This window comes from Labrus bergylta, chromosome 16 (genome assembly GCF_963930695.1).
Source record: "Labrus bergylta chromosome 16, fLabBer1.1, whole genome shotgun sequence".
Lineage (NCBI taxonomy): Eukaryota > Metazoa > Chordata > Actinopteri > Labriformes > Labridae > Labrus > Labrus bergylta.
Window position 1 is genome coordinate 20,500,107 of NC_089210.1, and position 22,202 is coordinate 20,522,308.

Sequence of the window (22,202 nt, forward strand, 5' to 3'; positions counted from 1 at the left end):
GACATTTGACATAGTGCCCCCTACAGGCATGGAGCACTTCTAGTGTGATGATGGAGTTGCAGCTAATTCAGTTGTATTTGACGTGTGTGTTTGTGTGTTTTGGACCCTGCAAAGGTTTATTATTTGCATTTGTTTATGCCTTTGTCCTGACTTTCTGCTGCACATCTTTCATTTTGCAGCAAATTTATGTTATTCAATTTGTATTGTATTTTCCCACTGTACACACTTTACACAGTTGTTAGATAGGATTGTCATGATTTAAACTTTGATTAAAAACTTGTAAAAAAAAAACAAATTAATTGATAGCTTTCTATTATGAATAAATTGCAGGCAAACTCCTGCAAACTGTCTAATGCCTTCGCACACTTGAAGACTTAAAAAAAGACTTGTAAAAGACTACCGTCTGACACCCTCTCTCATCTAAAGACAAAGTGTCAGCAACTCACAGAGTTTTTACTCACAGACTTAAATTGCACAAATAAGCTGCCAACGTATTTTTGCAATTTGCCAACTTTTTATTGATGGATTCATTCCTCACAGATACACCTTTTTATGAAATAGATGTAGGTTTTTTTTAGTTTACCTCTGGCAACTCTTATAGGTTTCTTTCTTTCTTTCTGTGTGTTTGTGACTATTATTTACATGATTCACTCTTCTCTTATTCTGCAGGACCTGTAAGATATTCCAGTACTCCACCACCACCACCACCACCACCACCTCACAACCGGTCGAGAATCACCTTTCCAGCAAGGTAAACAAGACAAACGCTCACAGTCAGACCAGCCACCAATTCCTGAAAACATGGTGTGGACTGAAGACGGACAGGGACGTTGGCTGGCCAGTGGGGCTGGGGGGAGGGGGGGGAGCGTGAAAGGCTGGAGCTGAGGGCTAACAGACCCTGGAGGAAAACTCCGCAGAGAAAAGCTGCTCCCAGGACCCGGCCTGGAAATGTGTTTTCTCATCTGAGCCCCTCACTGGAAGGCAGAAGGCAGCAGTTAACGGGAGGATGGACTGTGTGCTGAGAGCCCAGTGCACACATGGGGGCTGTTTGAAATGCAGAGCGATGAATGTGTGTGTGTGTGTGTGTGTGTGTGTCCTGCCTTCGGATGGGTTTGCTATCATATTCAGACACCTGGCGGACACTGATTGGACCGCAGCATCCCTCTGGCCACCTTGTCTATGGTCCAAGAAGTGTGTCTGTGTGTGCCTGCGTTAGAGTGTGTGTGATAATCATAGAACTCATCGTTCCCCGGCCACATCATCAGTGTGTATGTGCAAATGTGTGTGTGTGTGTGTGAGGGAAAAAGGTCATCTCCAATTCAAGATGTCATGCATCAAAAAAACAACAGCCAACCACTGGATGTACTATCTCAAATATGTGCGTTTGTGTTTAAAAGAAAAAAAAAAAGAAGAAAAGGAAACTGTACATGATGATGTGTTTTACAGGTTCTACATATTCTGAAAAAACGGACGCAGTATTTTAATATAACACTCTTATCTTCGGAGATGTATTTTGATGTGCATTATGACTATACAACATCATTGCGTCACCCTCGGTAAATGTCGGGCTTTGTGTTCCTCCGAAAAACTAAAAAGAAGAAAAAGGGGAAAAAAAAAAGAAAAAAAAAAGGATTACTCTGTTGAAGAGTGTTTCTACAGCTCAACAGTGTGCACATTCAATCTGTACAGTCATCACTGGACAGGTTGCAGATCAGGAGGGAGGAGCCAGGTCATCTCACATCATCTCTTTGTACAGTTCAGAAGTATTACTGTTCAACATTAACATTACGTATGAATATTTCACCTTCCACAACAGTGCAGAAAGTTCTTCATCGCGTTCAGATATCATCACACACTCGTCTGTTTGTGTATCTCAAATGTAGCCTCTCTCACTCTTCCACGCTAAGTAACGGCGCCCTGCACAGCGGGCGGCAGTAAAGAGTACCAGTCATATCAAAAAGGAGACATATTTAAGTATTAGAGCAGAAAAAGGAAGTGCTAAAAAACGCCACACCAAACGTTCTCTTTTATGAAGCTCATTATTTAATGGTGTATATAAGTATTTGATGCTGTTTAAATGTAAGATGTGATGTACTAATATAATTGTGTATAGTATTTCCTAGAGATGTTTATTTTCTATAAAATGGAATATGTTATTGCTTATAAAATGTTATTAAAAGAATCCATTGATGAAAAAAAAAAAGAACGACCTTTTTTGGGAATGTCACTTGTCTTAAGTTGGAGCATGCCGTTTGATTGATTTTCATGTCTCTTTGTTTGGAATCGATGACACAGCATCACTTTGTTTGAAATGTTTTTGTAACGCCAATGTTAAATATACCAGCACCTTTCAATGCTGCTACGACCAGTGCCTGCTCTTTTTGTCTTTACTGAACATGCACCGACATCCACACACTAGAGAGACTCAGACTCGCTCCTCCACAAGACGACCCCGCTCAAATCAGGATTCATAGGCTACACTCTGATTCAGAAATGACTCTTTAAAATGACTCCACACATTTTTCCATTTGGTTCCGATCAGACTGAGTCTTGCAATTTCAATAATCCCAGGTCTTTGTTATTACTTTAAGGAACTAAAAGAATAGAGGTAAACAAATTCAAAATAACATGTTCTTGTGTTATTTCTCCAAATCACAAAAGACTAGGCCTCCTGCACAAACATATAATTTGGCATTAAAAGTCAGAACTGAGGTCTTTAAATCTCCCACTGCTCAGGTGTCTCACTTAAGCTGTTTTCACAATATGCACTCCTGAACATTTCTAGAGAATATTAGGACTACTGAGTGTAGGTCAAGAGAATCACAATACCAGCCTAAGAGTGGAGAAGAAAACATAACGCAGCCGTTTCATTATGTGCACAGAGATTGCCCAGGTTGCATGCATACAGTCTTGCACAGATTGCAGGATATAAACGCCCCCCCCCCCCCCCTGCCAGTGGCTCGAGGTGATTTCTCCTGATTATATCCTGCTGAGTTCTCACATCAGCACTCTCAGAGTTTATGCGGTAAAACAGTAGGGGGCCTGACAGGAGAAAACGTTGGATCGAGTCAGAGTGAAATATTCAGCTGTTCACAAACGCAGCTCAGCACGATAACTTTCAGGTTATTCAGGAGTTTTGTTCAAGTGTGAAGAAGGCTTTCTGGCAGGTATTTTGGGGGAAAAATATTAAAATCATTTTTTAAACACACATATCAACTCTTCTGTAAATCTTGCGTCATGGTCTTTATGAAATCCTGCTTACAGTTTAAACAAACATATTTAATCAGTAGGGGCACAGTTTAAAGTCAATTATAAGTACAGCAGAATTGACCATAATGACCTGGTTTGTCTAACCTTTTTACCAATCCAGGTCAGACTGATGTACTCACATCTGTAACGTTCAGGTCGGTCACCACCTGGAATAAACTTAAATGTTTGTCAATGAATTTGGTATTTAAAGGCAGGGTTGTTAATTATTTTTGAAAACTAGCATGATTTTGAAAGTAGCATTCCCTCAGTGCTCCGTCAAAACCTGCCCCCTCCCCTCTGTGCTCCCTTACTTACATGCACGATTGTTGAATCATTCGGCGTTAAGTGAACACTAAATCTATCATAATTTTTTTTTTTTTTTTTTTTAAACGTGATTGTTTTACTACTGACAAAATCAAACGACAAACTCACAGTATAAACTCTGTCATCGGTGACGCTCTTTGAGTGTGGGCTCGTGCACGCATGAGGTAGAGAGCGAGCAGGGAGACGGGGAGGCTGTGATTGGCTCATCAGATTGGTCCCTCGTGGCAGACATTGGTTGAAGTTTTTACAGGCTTACAACTGATACAGATGACAGATTATCTTGGTGTTCCTGTTTCAGAGCACATGAGTTATTAATTTCTGTCAGAACCAGAGAGACAATTTCAATCAAAATCTTAAAAAGTTTGTCTGGAGAAAATTACCAACCCTGACTCTAATTTACAGCTTTAAAAGGAAATAACTGGGAACACGCAGGAGAAATTAAGTTACTTCAGCTTTTACCCCCAAAATAGAAATCCTCAGAACATTTAGCAAAAGTTTCGTCCCACTTTAAACTTCAGCACATGACCTACTTGCATAATTTGAAGCCAAGTGGAGGGGGACTGTCAGCGTCTTTTCTCGTTATGCTGTATTTAAAAAATAAAAATAAAAAAAGGGAGGAAGAACAACAGGGAACAGAATATTCGTCTTTACAAAATGCTTTAATATTTACATCATAAAAGGTTGAAAGTAAAGAAAAAGGGAAGAGATGAAAAGATGTTGGTTAAAAGGACACATGAATAATACCTTTAGACACGGGTGCATCTCATTCACTTCACTCTGATGACTTTCAGTCTTTCACATTAGTGACATACTATAAAAATGTACTGGTCCTTGGACAGAAACACATGCTGGAAAATGTTTTTTTTTTGTCTTACAGTTCTCTAAAAGTCCATAAATGGTGTTTCTGTAGGAACATGAAACTATAATGACTGAAAGAGCGAGTACAGCTCCTTATGTTGGAGCTACACAGAAAACACTGGAATTCACTGCAGGCCCTCTTTGGAAAGAATCACAGTCAATTACTTTCAAATCGGTTGTATAACTTACAGTATGAAACTCGTTGAAAAAAAGTGACAAAAATTATCTTCATTTTTTTATGTCAAAATTTAACTCTGCCAATTCCTCACAATGACGTAGTTACTTATGTGCAACAGTGCAAGAGGTCGACAACATCATACTGTCTTTGTTTGACACTTATTGCCATGGCGATACAGTGCAGTAACTACTACTTAGGCCTGGTTGAAAGCTACCAAATAAAACATATTTAAGGGAAACACACTCTGCTTATGCAAAATACTGCTCAATTAAAGTTCATACAGATTATAAATACATGTTTTTAAATATGTACACGGCAACAAAAAAGAAAAAAAGAAGAAAAGAAAAAGGACATCTATGAAAGTAACCTCATAAAGCCATATTTTTTTTTCTCATCTCATTGAAATCAGCCTCGCAGGGCTAGTGCAGAAAAGTCACAGAGCTTGTGAAGGGGCTCGCCTCGCCTCAGATGATCACTGAAACATGATTCTAATCAACTGTCGCACACTTTCAACAACCTGCAGAGAGCGGCTTCCCACTGGACAAGCTCAAGGTCTGTCCGAATCCGAATTTGGTCGTCTCAAACTGCAGCCAATCAGAGCAGCCCGACACACCCAACCCACTGAGCACTCGGCCTGGAGAAGGTGCATCCATGTTGAAAAGATCAGGGGTGGGAGTTCGTTTAATAAATGCAGGGCAAAGATTTCTTTTTCATTTCTCACACACACACACACACACACACACACACACACACGCACACACACACACATATATACACACACATCATTCACACTGAACTGTGATGGCTCCTCTTTGTGGGCAAATTGTGGCACTGCAATGCTTTGTCAATTGGCGGTTCAGCTCGGGTAAGACGACAAATGCTTCTTAAACTCTGGTAAAAAAAAAAACCACAGCAACAAGAGTGTGAACTCTACTAGTGCCTCCTGATGTGGGGTTTAGGGTGATGGGAGTGGTGGGAGGGACAATCCATCAAGAAAATTCCTGACAGTTAAATATGAAAACATTTGAATGAATCTGTTCAATAGGTGCACACCATAAATACCAGAGACTGTGTGGTTGTGTGGCTGCAGGGGTTTCTTTTCGGTGTCTTTTTTCTTTTGTCAAAGATGTTCCCACACATAGCGTCCATGCATGGCTTGCTGCCCCTCCCCCCTGCTCCCCCTCCCTCTAGCTGTTGGTGACGGTGGTGCCGCTGCCCAGCTTGATGATCATCTGCTGGCAGTCGTGAAGGGTCCTCTTGTCTCCCAGCTTCTCCAGCGTGCGGGCCGCGTCGGCCAGCATGCCCACCCTTTGGCCTGGAGCCGACAGGAAGGAGGGAGGAAGGTAGCGGCACGCCAGCATGACAGCCTCCGCCTGCTCCCGCTGGCCGGGCCGCGTCTCACACTCCTCTGCGCACACACACACACACACACACACGAACAACAATCTTGTTACCATTGTGAGCTTTTGATACCGCCAGCCACCGACAGTCGATCAGACTTCAGCAGCTTCTGGTTTAATTACTGAAGGGATTTAGTGCGGTGAACAATTGGGCGAAATAGACGAGAAGCTGATTAGAGTCTCTGATTACAGCAATTCAGCGTCGCTCAGCTCTCTGCAACTTCTATTTAAAAAGTTGAAAAAAGGCACAAATCCAGAAAACGATGCTCAGAGAAAAAAAAGCATCCACAAGAGAAGTTATTGTTTTGCTCCTTAATAACAGTTTGATATTGCACTCATAAAAACAGTGATTAACAGAGGATTAAAAAAGAAAGAAAGAAGTCCACGAACCTGTCTTGGCTCCGGGCGTCGCTCTGCGTCGCAGCGAGCGATCTAGGAGCTGATGGGTGCGGGTGGGGCTGGCCCCCGCCATCAGCCTGGCTGTAGCTTCATGAAGGAACAACTGGAGGAAGACGGGGGGGGGGGGGGGAGTCAGTGATGATGAGTCATACAGAGTGTTCAGCTCTACCTCAGAGATACTTTGAATCGTTGTGAACAGCGCTGCTAAACATTTGCCTCAGGGGTGTGTGCGTGCGTGTGTGTATGTTTGTGTACGTGTTGCAACCCCTCTCAGCTAATTTCCTCAGAGAACTGTACCGTGGACTGCCTGCAAATATGTGCACAGGATGCATTTGTATTTGTGAATGTTGGGTGCTTTTTTTTTTTTTTTCTTAAGGTGCTGCTATTTCTTTTCCATTCCAGGTATTTGCAGCACCTTCTTACACAGCAGCGAACATTTTTACATGAAGACTTATGAGGATTTTTAGGCACCTTTAATGATGCTGCCTGATATTTTTTTTATCTTATTTACAGTCCCATGAAGCAGCTCGCAGAATAAGGTCGTTTGATTCCTTTTCAAACCACATTTTAAGACGATCACATTTCTGCAATCAAGAACATCAATAGCATAATTTTGGAACTGAAACTTTGCTGCCATATTTGTGCAATTAAGAAAGTGTGCAGGAGTTTGCCTGCAATTTTTGGTGATTAAAAACAACAAATGACCCGATAACAGGGGCCTAGGACTTTTATGCTTGTTGCAGCCGCTTTAATATTTATTTTTACCTGAATTTTATTTAAGTTCTGGTCAACCCTATTGCTAAGTGTGATTTGATTCCACATTTTGAAGCTTCTCCTGTAAAAACAGCAAGTTGAGGAGGGACTTAATGCTGACATTGATTGGCATTTGGAGCGGCCAATATCACTGGAATATGTTTCCATCCTAACTCTGCCATCTGCTGTCATAATTTAATCAAAAGAAAGCAAAGGGTTAGCAAGAATGAGCTTGTGATGGCTCTCAGGTCCTTTGCGCGCTGTTGCGTTTACCTATGTGGAGACGACTAAAGAGATGAAAATAGCATTTAATTAGACCCAAAAAACTTAAAAGTAGTAATAAAAGTAGGAATACCCCAGAGTGCATAACGAGAAATCTACACTTTAAATATTTTTCAGGAAATTACAAACTCAACAATATCTTATTTACAAAACTAAAAGAGTTTAAATATATGTTGATTGCATCTGAACTTTAAAATGAGGTGTTAAGTCAAAGAGTGTTCATGTTGTGTTAAGATGTCTGAATGAGAGGAAGTACAGTCTCAAGTGTTTCTTTTGATGATAAATGAGTAGGGTTGCCAAATAAGACATCGCCTTTTTAATATTTTCTATAACATATGACATCTACAAAAAACTAACTTTTCTATGTTAATAGGCCTGATCCTTAAATATATGGGGCAACTATCCCAAGACTTGTGCAATATAAATAATCAATTTATGATCAGCAGGATGATGAATCCCCTAAACTGCTCGTTCACAATAAGCCTAACAAAGGTCGTGTGGGCTATAATGATGATAAGCAGGTAAAAGTAGTAACTGTGCATACTCTTCTCATTGCAGGCCTGAAGCTGTGTGCCAGCTTGCGTAGTGAGCTGAGATCTTGCTGAAAGCCCTGCAGCTCTGGTGGCGAGGCCTGGTGGAGCCCTGCAGGACCGCTGGTGCCCACTGACCCCGACCCTGCAGGACCGGTCCCTTGCTGCTGCTGCAGGCGCCACACGTTGGTCCTCATGACCAACAGGAGGTCGCACAAGAGCAACTGGACAACCTAGAGACAAACGAGAGTATAAGAATACAAGTCTGTGCTTACAGTAGCCGATATGAAGACGTTCAAACATAAACACAGTAAAAATGGTCCTGAGCACAGGATAAGAACGAGCATTTATTGTTGTTTTTTAGGAAATGAGAAACTCTGAAATATCAGAACTCTTCCAGAAACATTCAATGAATTGACCAGATTCTGACATAAAAAAGGGACAATAAGTGCAAGATCAGTGTGATAAACAAACAAAAACATCGATTTGATGTTATTATTGTGGTGTTTCTGTGTGTGTTCCGCTGTTAGCAGCCAGCTCTGTGTTGCACTGCAGGTACATTGCACTCAGCACAGACACACATGCAATGCAACTACAATGCACCGCAGCTCTGGCCGTAGAGGTGCGCACACTCCGCGCCGCCTCATCCACCAGCATCACCATCTGCCGAGCGCCAGAGGGCAGGACAACGCTGTATCACACAGAGGAGTAGCTCCAGGGGGTTTGCTGTCTGTGTGTGGCTTTGTGTTGTAAAAGAGGTGTGTGTGTTTATAGATTTTTTTTTTTTTTTTTGAGTGGGAACATCTGTCTCTGTGTGCACTTTATGTGCGTTGAATTTTGAAGTATTGTCAATGCAGAAGATGCCGTCACATGCGATTAATAGAAATGATCTCGACATCAGTGTGCCCTCTGCGTGAGCTCGTGCTTCAGAGCGAGTGTGTGAGTGCGTGTGCACCTTGTCTAAACTGGAGCTGTGGCAGTGTGGTCCCAGGTTGAGGCTGTCTCGAAGCAGGATGCTGGCCTTGTCGCTGTAGCTCAGACTCTGCTGGCAGTTTTCTGGCTTGGACAGCAGAGCTCGCACCGCCCTGAATGTGTTTAGACACGCCTTGGGCAGAAGACTCCTGATGGAGCGAGGAGGAGAGGAGACAGAGGACACAGGTTAAAGCAGTGGAGATATCCGTGTGTGTGTGTGTGAGTCGGCATTCCTGTGTGTGTGTGTGTGTGTGTGTGTGTGTGTGTGTGTGTGTGTGTGTGTGTGTGTGTGTGTGTGTGTGTGTGTGTGTGTCTAACTTACTCTGCGCTCTGCAGACTGCGGGGCAGGTGCTCAACGGTGGGATACAATCTCTCTGCAGCAGCATCATCTCCTTGGAGCCAGTTGATGATCACCACGGCAACCGAGGACCACCACTTGGAATGAGGGTCGCAGCCTGGAAGTGGGAACAAAACAGTCAACAACCTGACAGGGGGAAAAAAAGGATGCAAATAATTGAATTCTCCACTGCCCATTCTCCAGCATTAGAGCGCGCACACACGCACACGCACACGGCGATAAAGACAGCTGCTGTCTGAATATTGACCTCTGTATCAATCTGTTTGCCCCCTCTGGCAGGGTCACTCCACGCTGGGAGAAAGCAGCCATTTTGAAGAGTCCCTCAAGAGGGGAAACTCCTCCATTTAACACTGGGCAACACACACACACACACACACACACACACACACACACACACACACACACACACACACACACACACACACACACACACACACACACACACACACACACACACACACACACACACACACACACACACACACACACACACACACACACACACACACACACACACACACACACACACACACACACACACACACACACACACACACACACACACACACACACACACACACACACACACACACACACACACACACACACACACACACACACACACACACACACACACACACACACACACACACACACACACACACACACACACACACACACACACACACACACACACACACACACACACATTTACACATGCCGACTTCTAACGATTTGTGAGCAACCTAAGGCTCTGCCAAGAAAAGTCTCAGATTAAAGTCTCTGCACAGCCTCCCCACAGCCTCCCTCCCTCCCTCCCTCCCTCATCTCAAGGTGATCACTGATTTGACAGCGCTGAAGATAGATGATGCAATCTAGAGGATGCCCCCCCCCCACTCCCCCACCCCCTTCTGCTCACATCAGTGATCAGTGAGGAAAGGAGAAGTGGCAGGAGGGTGGGAGTCAAGCAAGTGGAAATCAGGCTACTCAATCTTAATGTTGTAAAAAATAAACTTTATCTCGCTGCTCTTCATTCTGCTCACACATTTAGGGCATCACAGAGTCTGCGGAACGAGGAGAGGTGCAGGGAGAGGGAATGCAATTCTCTCAAAAAAGAGATAAGAAGGGAGGAGGAAAGACGAAGAAAACTGCACAAAGCAAGGAGTTGTTGACGGAAATGACAGCGTCAATGGTGACTCACCAGTCACAGTCGCCATGTTGGAGCCGATGGCGAAGGATTGAGAGGTGGCACCTGCAGCGTCCGATGCACTAATCAACAGCTGGAGGTACTCCAGAGCATCAGCATATTCCCTGAGGAGAGACACACATGGGATGGTTATTTTGCTGCCAGATTCTAAAGACAATCTTTAATTTAATGATACATTTTTATCATCTATAGTAAATTATGTCACCCCTGTTTTTTCACCATGTATCTCAAACTATACACCCCAAAATGGTGACAAACAATAACACCTAAAACAGCTGCAAAATAAAAGTCATCACTTGAAGAGTCCAAGCGTGAGCACTTTTTGTTTCTTTTTTGCTGAGTCATGGTACACAGAGCAACGCAGGAGCTACAGAGCAGATTGGCTGTAAATGATCTTGGCTGTCAGTTTATAACGTTACCCTTGATAGGTGACTTGTATTCTTCTTTTATGATTAAATAATAATGTAAGATCCATGACTGGGACTTTAACAATAAGAAGTAGACCTCTGGAAATGGTTGGATGTCAAACAGCCGAAGTGGGTTTAAAAAAACAAGACTCTTAGGCTGATGTGGTGGATTAAACACTAAAACACATAAAAAACACATTGTTCTGTATGTGGGTTTTTTTGTGTGCGTGTGTCCTCACCCCTCGCCCTGGTTGGGGCTCGTCTCTCCACAGGGCTGGGCCACACAGTACAAAGCTTTCTCCAGGAGGTGTTCTCTGAACGCCTGAGTCACCTGGGCCAGAGGATCCACTGTAAGAGAAACAACCAAGCTTTAACATGAGACATATAGACTGACAGCTGCCTGAGTTTGCAAGTACAAGGGTTGTCATGACACCAACGTTGTAAGCGATTCTAGAGCATATCAAATGATATCAATGCCTGTTTAGATACCACAGAAACAGAAATAGAACTCCTCTGCTCTCAGTCTTGGATAATTTCTTGTTTTTAATTACTAAAAAATGAAGTCAAACTCCTGCACAGCGGCTGAATTGCAGGAATACTTGAAACCTTGCCAACGTAATTGTGCAATTAAACAGCGCTCCGTCTTTCGCTCTCAGCAGTCTTGGTAAAATAATATGACTGACTTGTAGTTTTGTTACGATACTCATAGCTCATAAAAATAATGCAGATTGTTTAAAGATGTGCTGAGGTTGTCAAATGTTTTGATACCACATGTTTGAAACAACACAGAGGTCTTTGCTGTGTGCAGGATTTAAAGCTTTAAAGTAACTGTTGCTGTTACACATGGAGTGTTTGATATCGCCCGTCTGCTCTTACCGGTGTTTCCAGCCTGGCTGTAGATGCTTTCTTTAGGAGTGCTGCGAATAGCCCAGTCACCGTCCACAAAGAAGCGGTGACCCAGTGGGTGACAGAGCCACTGCATCGCTGGAGGCACGCTGCCGCTTGAGGACAGGCACGCCTGGCGAGCGCTGCTCAGGAACACGCGCTGTCAGAAAAAAAAAAAAAACAGGAAAGAAATCGGTCAATTTCTTCACTCACATTTCCTGTGTAGATTGCACAGTGTTTAGTTTTTGCTTTGACTCCTCTTGTAGTTCAGTTTATTTAAAGTCTCAAGGTCATTAAGGAATTAAATGTGGGTTCATTAAATATGGGAGAACAATGAAGTTCAACTGTGTGTTTCACTTTAATCCTAAACAACTAACGGCTTCTACAACTGAATAAAATATCATAATCTCCACAATTCAAAATACTAGGTTAGACAAACTGTGCATGTGTGAACCAAGTGGACTCACAGAGGTGAAATGAAGGATCCTTGGCAGGCTGGCTTTGACCCGCAGAGCTGCAGAGACGTAGACCTCAGCCAGAGAGGCCACAGGCAGGCAGGAGCCGGCACACTCTGCCAGGTTCACGGCACTCAGAGCCATGTGCACTGCTGACAGGTGGCTGCCGTTCAGCTTACCTGTGTGCAAAGATAGCAGACAAGGAAATGATTTCTGTGAAGAAGAACTGAGTCAGACTGATCACTAAAAGTGAGCAAATATTACTGCTGATAAGTACTCAGGTCAAATGACTTTGCAACCTTAGTCTGGACCTTTTATTGTCCCTAAATCCACAGAAGCGGACTCTTAGATCCGCTGTGATTCTGTCACTTTAATATCTCGCCTGCAACGTTCAGTCTACTGCACTGATTTAATTTCAGAAATTTCCCACCAACCGACCTGTCATGTGCAGCTGGTGCAGGCGGTGATAAACAAGGGCGGCGTCACGGCTGCTCTTGCAGGCGTCCTCCTGCAGGGGGCGGTCTGATCGCAGCCTTCCAGCCCGGGCAGCCAACCAGCGGCCCACACCCAGACGCTGGAGGCAGAATCTCAGCAGGGACCAGAGGGCAGCGCAGGCGAGGTCCAACTGGGAGATGGGTAACGGTCGCCCAAGAGCCTTCAGACAGGTCCACAGGTTCTGACTGGCCTGGGCAAAATCCCCCTGAAGGAAGAGGAGAGAAATGTGAGGAGATCCAGAGTATGAAGCTTTAGACAAAGAAAACACCTGAGGGGGGAGATAAAAGATGCATCGATCCCTCTTTCAGAATCTGGAGTTGCAAAAAAAAAAAGAAAAAAAAAAAAAAGAACAAACTCTTAACTTTAGGAAACATAAAAACACATACTCTTGCGAGGTCGAGGTCAGCCTGCTTGCGGTGCCTCCAGAACAACACAGAGGATCCAGAGTGTGGTCTGGTCACCGGCTCTCCGTACACCAACAGTCGGATGAGAACCCCTGACACCAGAACGCCGTTCAGCAGCCACACCAGGATAGTCGGCAGCATCCAGTCCATCCAGCCCCACGAGTCCGCTGCAGAAAACAGATTCAGAGCTCATCATTTAGAATAGAACACTTTTATATTTTCTTACAGCTAATTTTTAAAAGACTAGCCACCATAAACTATCACAACCCCCCCCCCACCCCGTACCTGCGATGTCCACACCCAGGACGCTCCTTCCTGCGTGATGAGTGGTGCCGGCTGCAGTGCTTTCAGCTGAGCTGCTTCCGGAGGAGCAGAGTAGCGCAGCGAGAGGATTGAGAGAGAGGAAGAGGAAGGTGAAAGCGCACAACGCCATGCGGGATCTGTCCAACATCCCGCCAGCACCGCCTCCTGCTGCCGCGCCGTCTAGGATGCCCACATTCGGCTGCAGAGCGGAAGAACTGAGAGTTAGTTTCTTGTAAGAAAATCTCAAATTCCTGTATCAAATGTAGCGTAAATTTAAGGCTGCAGACGGAAGAAAGTCTGATAACTGGTCGGTTAATTGTAGAACTTTTGGTGTCTGCTACACTGAGAAATAAAGCATCTGTTCTAGCTATGTTACTACAACAATTCCTGTTGATTTTTTACTCTTAGTTTGCTAGTTTTCAGCTACAAAGCCAAGTTTACGCAAACTGAAAAAAAGACGTCTCCAAATGAAAGTTTGGAAATCAGCAGGTTGGGGAATATTGTTGAAATGTGTTTACATCATTTCCACTCCCCTTGCTGATTTTTTCTGACACATTCAGAATCATTTATGTTCCTGCTTTTTCTGTTAGAAGACTTATTATTATTATTACTGTTGTATTTCCGTCAAACATACCATATTGTTAAAAATGTTACTTTCATTTTTCAGTGCCTGAACTCAAACCACTCCCTGATACTCCAGGATTACATGAAAATGTTTAGTCGTCGTGTTAACCCGTCATTACCTTTGTGTCCTCCCCCATTGGACTGTCGGGCTCAGAGTCACTGCCACAGTGTGAGAAAGAGGAGGGAGAGCCCACGTCAGAGGCCGGCGGCGTGGGCAGCTCGGCTTTCACATCAGCCTTCTCGTCCACCTCCATGGCAACCAGGTCCTTGAGAGACTCTGCGGTGAAAAAAGGTCAATCAGTGGTATGGCGGTAAAGACATCTTGAGCATTCAATCCCACTTACTTAGAGGCAATAGAAGAACATTTTTTCACTTTTGTCATTTCAAGGATAACAGCCGCTATCTTATGACCTCATCGCACGAGGTCAACTGAACGGCTTCCTTTGACAGAACTGAAACAAATCTCAGAGAAGCCGTAATGGAATAAAAACCAGAGGCAGGGTTTTAAGCACTTACTGTTTTTCTGCGCTGCCATCTTCAGAGCCATGTTCTCCTGCTTGAGTTTCTGGTTGGACTGCTGAATGTAACGGATGTAGTCGATGGCCTTCCTCAGAACTGCAGACTTGTTGAGCTGTGAGGAGGTCAAATCACAAAACAGTTTTTACTGATCGACAAATCACGCAAACTAATCTTAACCAAGCACACACACTTGGAATAATCAGTCACTCTGTCCTACCTTGGCCTCGGTTCCAGCCACCAGGTCTTTGAGCTCCAGGATTTTGTCGTTAATAGACGATCGGTAGCGCTTCTCGATGGCGTTGTGGGCCGTGCGTTTCTCCCCCTTGTGCGGCTGGCCGAAGGGCTTGCCGCTGATGGCGATGCGGTTTATGGGCAGCTTGTCGGTGTCCACCATGACGGGAACTGTGGTCAGGATCGTGCCACCGCCCATAAAGGCCTGAGGAGGGAAAGAAAAAAAGAGAGCACATGTGAGGAAAAAGAAAATAAGGGAAGACAGTTACCAACAGAAAGCACGACTTATCTCTTCTGACAATCTTCATAAAGTCACAGTTTTTGATCACCCGGTCTCAACACTCCCTTTAGCTGATAGACTGAAGTGTCGAAGATGATTTTAAAAAAACATGTTCACATTTGCTCTAAATTCAAAATGTCTGAAGTGGAATTTTGACTGCAATGTTTCAAGAAGAAACTTAAATAAAGATTGTTATTTGATCAATCTGAGGCCCTTCCTCGATGTAAGAAAACTCTATACTTGGCTATTTTTGTGATAACAGTGATTGTTATTTGTGAATTTACCAGACCAGTGTAGAAAAGTACAGAGGGATTATTCTTTAGGTTGTAAAATGGGTCCTGGCTATTTCGTTCAGCCCTGTAATCTTTGTGCTGCTCAGATGCCGTCTCTGTACGTCCCTAAACGATCACATCAGTTGGCTTATAAATATAAATCTCTCCTTTGCCTGGTTTCTCCTCGTCTGTGTACATTCATGTGTAAAAATCAGTGTGGCATGCTAACACAATATCTGAACAGATGTTGTTCCCCCTGAGCTAGAACAGAACCACAAATAAAAGGCAATTAAAGATGCTGCCCCTGCTTCCTGAGAATAAAGCACAGAAGGACCTGAAGGCTCAGAGCTGGATAAACTTTAGAAATGTGTTGTATGAACAGACCTGCAGCGAGGTGCTCTGTACTGGGTTGGTGGTGGCGAGGGATGTGGGCGAGGCCATGGTGGTGACGATGCACGGGTCATGCTTCAGAGTGGTCAGCAGCAGAGACTCGGCCTTGATGAACTGTGGCTGCAGCAGCACCTGAGAAAACACACACAGGTACACAAACACAGTTAGGATCGGTTCATAACACTTATTGAATCTACTTCACAGACTGAGGCGGGTCAAACACACTCACAGGGACTTGCTGAACGTGCGGTGCGATGGCTTGAGCCGACGAGCTCACTGTCGTGGTCAGGAGAGGAGAAGCGGTGGTCAGCGCCTGGAGATGAGTCTGGATGGTCACCGGCTGAACACTTGGAGGCGAGGATGACAAGCTGGCAGCGGGTTGGCTCACACTGCTGGCGACTGGACAAAGAGTCACACAGCGGATTTTTAATTCAAGCATGAACAGTGGTATGAAACAAACAAAGTCAGAGCGCGATGATTACTTTCACCCAACAATCAGAGCGAGTTAGGAGGACATTTTTCATGCAGATAGAAATGATTCTCTTTCTACACAGTTTGAACATTTCAAAAACGTCTGAGATATCTACGCCGGGAAAAAAAACACAAGTGTTATTTGTTTGAAAATAAGGTTGATAAAAATGTTGATCATTTTCAATAACACACATTTTTAACAATCCAATCTCATCGTTTAGTTATTGACAGTTCGACCTTATAACTCATTTCCTGCATGTCATTCTCCTTCTCTCTCTCCCGATTTCCCTAATCTTTCCACTGTCTTATCCCATAAAGGAAAAAAGCCCAAAATAAATCTTTAAAAACAACAATCAAAACAATCACAGGGAAGATAAACATGAAAATGTTACAAAAAAAAAGGTCCAAAAAAAATGAAGAAACATGACATTAAGTGAAAATAAGACCTTCAAATACTAAATACATAAATAGCCTGAAATGTGTGATGTAGTGATGTTATCTGTTCTTTGCTCCTTTCAGTGTAAAACAGTTCATGACCTAAAGTTAATAACAGTTCAGTTAAAACAGTCATTAATGTTAGATTATTAGTTAAATCAGTGAGATATTAAGTGTCATTTTATCAGCATTTATTCTGGCAAAGCTTATTATTACCAGCGTTTTGATGAAGCCTGAATTAGTCAAACTAACACAAAAAATCGTCATGGTTAATTAATTATTATGGTTCATCATCAATGTCCAAAATGATCATTGGTGTACTGGTTAAAATAAAAGTGTGTGGGAAACCCTTGGAGCACTGGTGTCTTCTGCTGAACTGGTCACTATCCCTGGGTTTGTAGGCCAATAGTTGACATGCAGACTGTCTCATTAGAAGAAAGTGATAGCAACATTCAGTGTGTCAGAGTTTGTTCCTTATCAGCTCCGCTCCAATGACCTACCAGCACCCGGGTCGGTGAGTGCAAAGAGTAATAAAAATGTAAGACCCCTCAGACGTAAAGTTCAATGTCCTGTATGTTATTAATAAACAATGAGCATCCAGACGATCCTTATCACACCGCTGCGCAAAGTCTATCAGATTAGGAGGACCTGGATATGACATCAGCTGAGGTTGAGTAACCAAGTGTCCTAACTTAGTGAATGTAACGCACGTGAAGAACCGCCTTCCTTTCCCACGCACAGAGGTTAGATTAGTGGAGGAATCTGACCAACACAAAGATGGTCCCAACAACAGCATGAGGAACACCAAACTGACTTTTAAACTTTACAGACCCCCTTTACAGATTCAAAGTGAATGAAGCTGTAACACTTTAAAATGGTCAACATTTAGCAAAAATAAATACAGGAAGTGGATGTAAATATTAAAGTTAACGTTCTGTACATTTGTGACATGACTTTACCGATGCTTGAATTTTCAATGCCATTTACAACCCCCAGAGATTTGCTTTGTAAATGAAAGGAATGCTATGTTTCTCCTCATTTTTACACCGTTTACTGTGTGCCAGTTGTTGATTTTAATGCTGTAACAAACACTGATGAATTAACATTGACAAAACAATAAACGCTGCATGGCCTCCATTGGCTTGAAAATTGCCACATTGACGTTTTGTCTCCCTTAACAGCTATACTCAAACAAACCTTCGATAGAAACCCAGGATATTTTTTTTTTTTTGTTAAGTTTATTTGGGGGATATTGATGCCTGGGCTGTCCACATGGAGGACCACAGCCTCCATGCTGGCTACCAGCACTCCAAGCCCAGGATTTATTATGGATATCGGATTGATCCAGTGGGAGGAATTTGAAGACAAGAAACTATCATAGACCAAAGCCTTTAACACTCTGAAGAGTTGAAGATTGTCTGAAAAAACAGCACACATTGAATATCTATCTTAATGTACTGAATCCATTAGAGGTGTTAATTTGATCTCTCATCACCATCAAAGAGTTTTTACCTGTGAAGCTGTTCTGGCTGCTGTAGATGGGCCGGGTCTGTTGGGGCTGAGTCTGAGTCTGAAGCTGTGGTTGTGTCTGTGGCGGAGTCTGTGGTGTCGGCGAGGTGAACAGAGCCTGCTGCGTTGAGGTGAAAGCTAGGTTTGATACAGGTGAGCCGTGCGGTGAAGGTGCCTGGGCTGGGGCAGGCGGGCTGAGGATAGGTTTGGGCTGCTCCACCTTGGCCTGCTGCATGGTCAAAACCTGCTGCGGGGGGGACGGCTGCTGCCTCTGGGTTGTGATGGGCACCTGGGCCAGGGGGGACTGCTGGAATGTGGGGGGCTGGAAGGTCTTGTCTGGGGTGGATGAACTGCGGGTGATGGGAGGGCCAAGAAGTGCATCCAGGTGGGGGCTGCTGCTTAGGATGGAAGAGGGAGGTGGGGGTGTGGTAGTGGTGCTCGGAGGGGGCGCCGTGGCGATGGACTGGGTCAAACCAGGAAGCTCTCGGTTGGGAGCTGGCGCTGTGTACGGAGGGTTATCAAACAGCCCTCCGAACTCCATGTCCTGGTTGTTGATGAGCTGTAGCATGTCTGAAGAGGGGGAGAAATCAGCATCACTCACAGCTACATACAAGGACAGAAAGATCACTCTGGAGCACAAACACAGGAAAACTATTTATCATCAGTTAGGTCTGAATTTAAAAAAAAAAAAAAACTAGAACCAGTTCCTAATTTATAAATGTATTTGGTCGTCAGTTTAGCTTATTCATTTCACCTTCTCTAGTAAGCCAAGCATCAAACCCACATGAGCAATGTTATGTTGTAAGTAAGTGCAGAGAGAGCACTAACAATTTAACAAACTAATGTCGGGGCAGCTAAGAGACTTAAATTGGATAATTATCTTAATTAAATGTATTTACACTTTAACTGCATGCTGAAGAAAAAGTGCAAACCCACCAAGCACCAGAGGTAAACATAAGCTGTACACTTTAAATGTAATGTTGGTCGACCCCGGCTATTTATATTCAGTCATTTATTTATTTTGCTGGAGATTTCCTACCACCCATACATTTTTTTAATTGTGGAATGATTTTGAGAAATATACGCAGATATACTTATTATTTCATGCATTTTATTACGATTGTATGCATGGCTGCTTGTTGTTTGAAACTTTGTTATCTGTCTTGGTCAGGACACTCTTGGCAAAGAGATTATTTAATCTCAACCATATAACAAATAAATCAAAAGTAATCATGGAGCTATTAGACAAAGTCCAGTGTACTTTGACCAAAGTATTATGGCATAAAATGTACTTAAATATGCAAGTATTCACTATTTTTTTACAAATCTTAAAATGTTCCTAAATTGACTTTTTCCATATTCATTACTGTGGTGGATAAATTCAGGGGACGCTCATGTGACAGCAATGTGCTTTCACTTTATTCACAGGCGCTGTTACAAGCTCCTCAATAAAAATGTCGCATTCACAATAATTACACTTGTCTTTTCTTCAGACTTCACCTGCTACATATTGTAAAAAACACACTGACATTTTGAGTGAATTTTGTGTCTGCAGACAAACGCAGCAGCCCGGATTTGTAATCCAGTGTTTTGTATGAGGTGATCGCTTTGGACCAATCAGAGCGCTTCTCTGAGACTTGCTATGCCGATCAGCCCAAGACACGAAGAGAGAGAGAGAGTCTGTCTGTAACTGCGCATGAGGTTACTATCGAGCAGCAACACCCAGGGTTACTGTCGGTCAAAATTTGGAAAGTGGCTGCAGGCTATCTATCCATGACCGCCAGCATTACACACAGTAACAAATACACCTGGACTACTACCAACATGTGGATGTTACTGGAGTATTTTAAGTAGAAATATGACACCTCAGTTAAGCCTTACCATGTAATCATTTCTATGCATCTCTGAACGTCTGAAGAAAATGTGACTCTGATAGAATAAGAGTAAATTGGAAAACGCAATTTTTGATGCTAAAAGGTGTGAGAAAGAAAATACTCGAGCTTAAAACTTAAAGCTGACATGACTGGAAGTGACAACACGACTTTTTATACGTTGACAAAAACGTGTAAATGTAATATGGGTTAATTCAATGAGCCTCAGTGAACTCAACTCAAGGAGGAATGAACGGCAGTAACCTCCTGATGGAGCAGGCTGGGGGGGCGGGGTGCTCACGACCCTTTAGCTTCAGATAGCTTCACCTAATAGCTTCACTAACCCGCTGCAGTAATCGGCTAGTTGTTACTGTGCAGTAAGATTATGACAGCCGGCTCCGATAGTGAAAGAAAACAAAGAAAACGCCTTATGAGACAACATTCATCAAGCAAAACCCCAAAGCATTGTAGCTAGCCTGGTGGTTGGCTAACGGTGGCTAATGAAAGCATATGTTAGGCTAAAGCTAAAACTCTTTTTATGGTACTTCGAATTGGTATTTACAATGTTTAACACCGACATTAGGTGTGTAGCACAACAAGCAAGTTAAAATGACGAGTTAAACACATACATTGCATGTGGGAGTCACATGTAGTCATAATAGTTTAGCTGTATAGCAAGCAATAAGCAGAACAGGTGTTCTGTCGAATAGTGCTACCCATTAAGATGATGCCAAGCGGCTAAGTGCAGTACAGGGGGCTTTTCCTCCATCCAGAAATGCTACCTCTAAAATATGAAATGCAGTTTTTTCAGAGTATCAAAACATGCTTCAGATTCTAGGCTGTGCATATGCAGCGAGCAGTGTTGTTTGAAAGTGATTATGTGCTGGGAGCATTATCATATTGGGATAATTGAGAATAGAGATACGCTTCCTCTGACATCTTCAATAACATAGCAGCACCAACACTTGCTCCTCATACTGTGATAAGGGTCACAGATACAGATCTCTGATAGGGGATATAGATACAGATCTGCTATAGTTTTACGCTAGCAAAAAATGCTAAAAATGTTAGCATTTTTTGACAAGGTAGCAGATCTCGATCTAACACCGGATTAGCTAGCAGCAACTGTTATGCTAAAGTTGTCTTACCATCAATGTCGCTTAAGAGGACCGTGTCGATGTCGCTGGGATCATTGAGCGACAACGTTGGATCCAGAGTATCCAGCGAAGGATCGTCAAAAGACAGGCTGTTCATCTTTACTGTTGTGTCTGGCTTTCCAATGTGAGACTTCTGATCAGTCGCTCTTCAGGGGTAAGAAACCTCAAAACCTCCTGCGGTCCCACATTTGCCAAAACGAGTCCAGGTGAAGCCGAAACACGCGCAAAGTGAGCGGAAACTTTGTATTGATTGTGTCAATTAACTACACACTCCTGCCCCCATGATCGTCCAGGGGAAACTTGTGAAGCCGAGCCAAACACCGGAGCTCATTCAGCACAAACGTGCTTTCACGAACCCTCCTAGCCTATGCTGTTGATTGACAGGCGAGCCAGCCAATCGGCGCGTTTGCACTGGATTCCCACGTCGCAGTGCTCCTCAGGGTTGTTTTGATTATTTGACTGAAGAGGTGTGGAGCACACACCATTATTTACTCAAATGGAAATAAACAGAGAAAATTACATTTGGTGAATACCTAAAAGTGAAACATCTCTTCAAAATTACCTAAAGGGATCCATCTGAAAATTACACTAACATAATCGAACCCTGTGTTAAATATGTTTATCGTTTCTCCCATAGTATAAAATGAGTCTGTGTTCATTACAATCTAGTACACACATCTTTATCAGGATTATATGTCATATAACTGTGTTTTTTGGTGAAACCACATAGACTGTAAATAATAAAGTCTATGGGTGAAACAGCATGGATGTGTTTTTTTGTGGGCTTGCCCCCAACAGCCTATGAGAGCCGAGTGGGTGTGTGCTTGTGAAAACCAAGTTCGGTTGACTCGAAGCGGCGGCTCCTCCTGTAGAACCAGTGAAATGGTCCAATGGGAAGCTCAGGATCCGAGTGGGGTGATCTGACGTCACATCTCTGGTACAGAAATTACATCATGTGTATCTATCTTGGACTGGAGAAGGGAA

At 43.3% G+C, this 22,202-nt stretch overlaps 2 protein-coding genes across 2 annotated transcripts in view; one reads left to right on the plus strand and one right to left on the minus strand.

Moving 5' to 3' along the window:
• LOC109985863 (retinoic acid-induced protein 1) overlaps window positions 1–2,371 on the plus strand; it is a 59,240-nt gene extending 56,869 nt beyond the window's left edge. The window contains exon 5 of the mRNA XM_065964249.1: window positions 670–2,371. Coding sequence (XP_065820321.1) covers window positions 670–678 — 9 coding nt within the window. The 3' untranslated portion in view covers window positions 679–2,371. The remainder of the gene's footprint in view (window positions 1–669) is intronic.
• A 1,842-nt stretch (window positions 2,372–4,213) lies between these two features.
• On the minus strand, window positions 4,214–21,590 carry srebf1 (sterol regulatory element binding transcription factor 1). The gene is made up of 19 exons (XM_065964250.1): window positions 21,210–21,590; window positions 18,194–18,760; window positions 16,005–16,174; window positions 15,770–15,907; window positions 14,820–15,038; window positions 14,600–14,714; window positions 14,203–14,360; window positions 13,442–13,658; window positions 13,139–13,323; window positions 12,696–12,957; window positions 12,270–12,436; window positions 11,794–11,962; window positions 11,157–11,265; window positions 10,505–10,614; window positions 9,268–9,400; window positions 8,929–9,094; window positions 7,988–8,206; window positions 6,400–6,511; window positions 4,214–6,017 (listed from the first exon to the last, which is right to left on the minus strand). The coding sequence occupies exons 1-19, from the start codon at window positions 21,313–21,315 to the stop codon at window positions 5,797–5,799; spliced, it is 3,543 nt and encodes a 1,180-aa protein (XP_065820322.1). The 5' UTR covers window positions 21,316–21,590; the 3' UTR covers window positions 4,214–5,796.
• Window positions 21,591–22,202: the final 612 nt, after the last annotated feature.

Bases quoted from the DNA above. Each gene is read 5' to 3' on its own strand.
- srebf1 (XM_065964250.1), bottom strand. From the start codon at position 21,315: ATGAACAGCCTGTCTTTTGACGATCCTTCGCTGGATACTCTGGATCCA. The intron at 15,039-15,769 runs GTCTGTTCATAC...TTCCCTCCTCAG, and splicing joins TACAGAGCACCTCGCTGCAG to GCCTTTATGGGCGGTGGCAC. The intron at 10,615-11,156 runs GTGAGGACACAC...GTCTCTCCTCAG, and splicing joins AGCCCCAACCAGGGCGAGGG to GGAATATGCTGATGCTCTGG.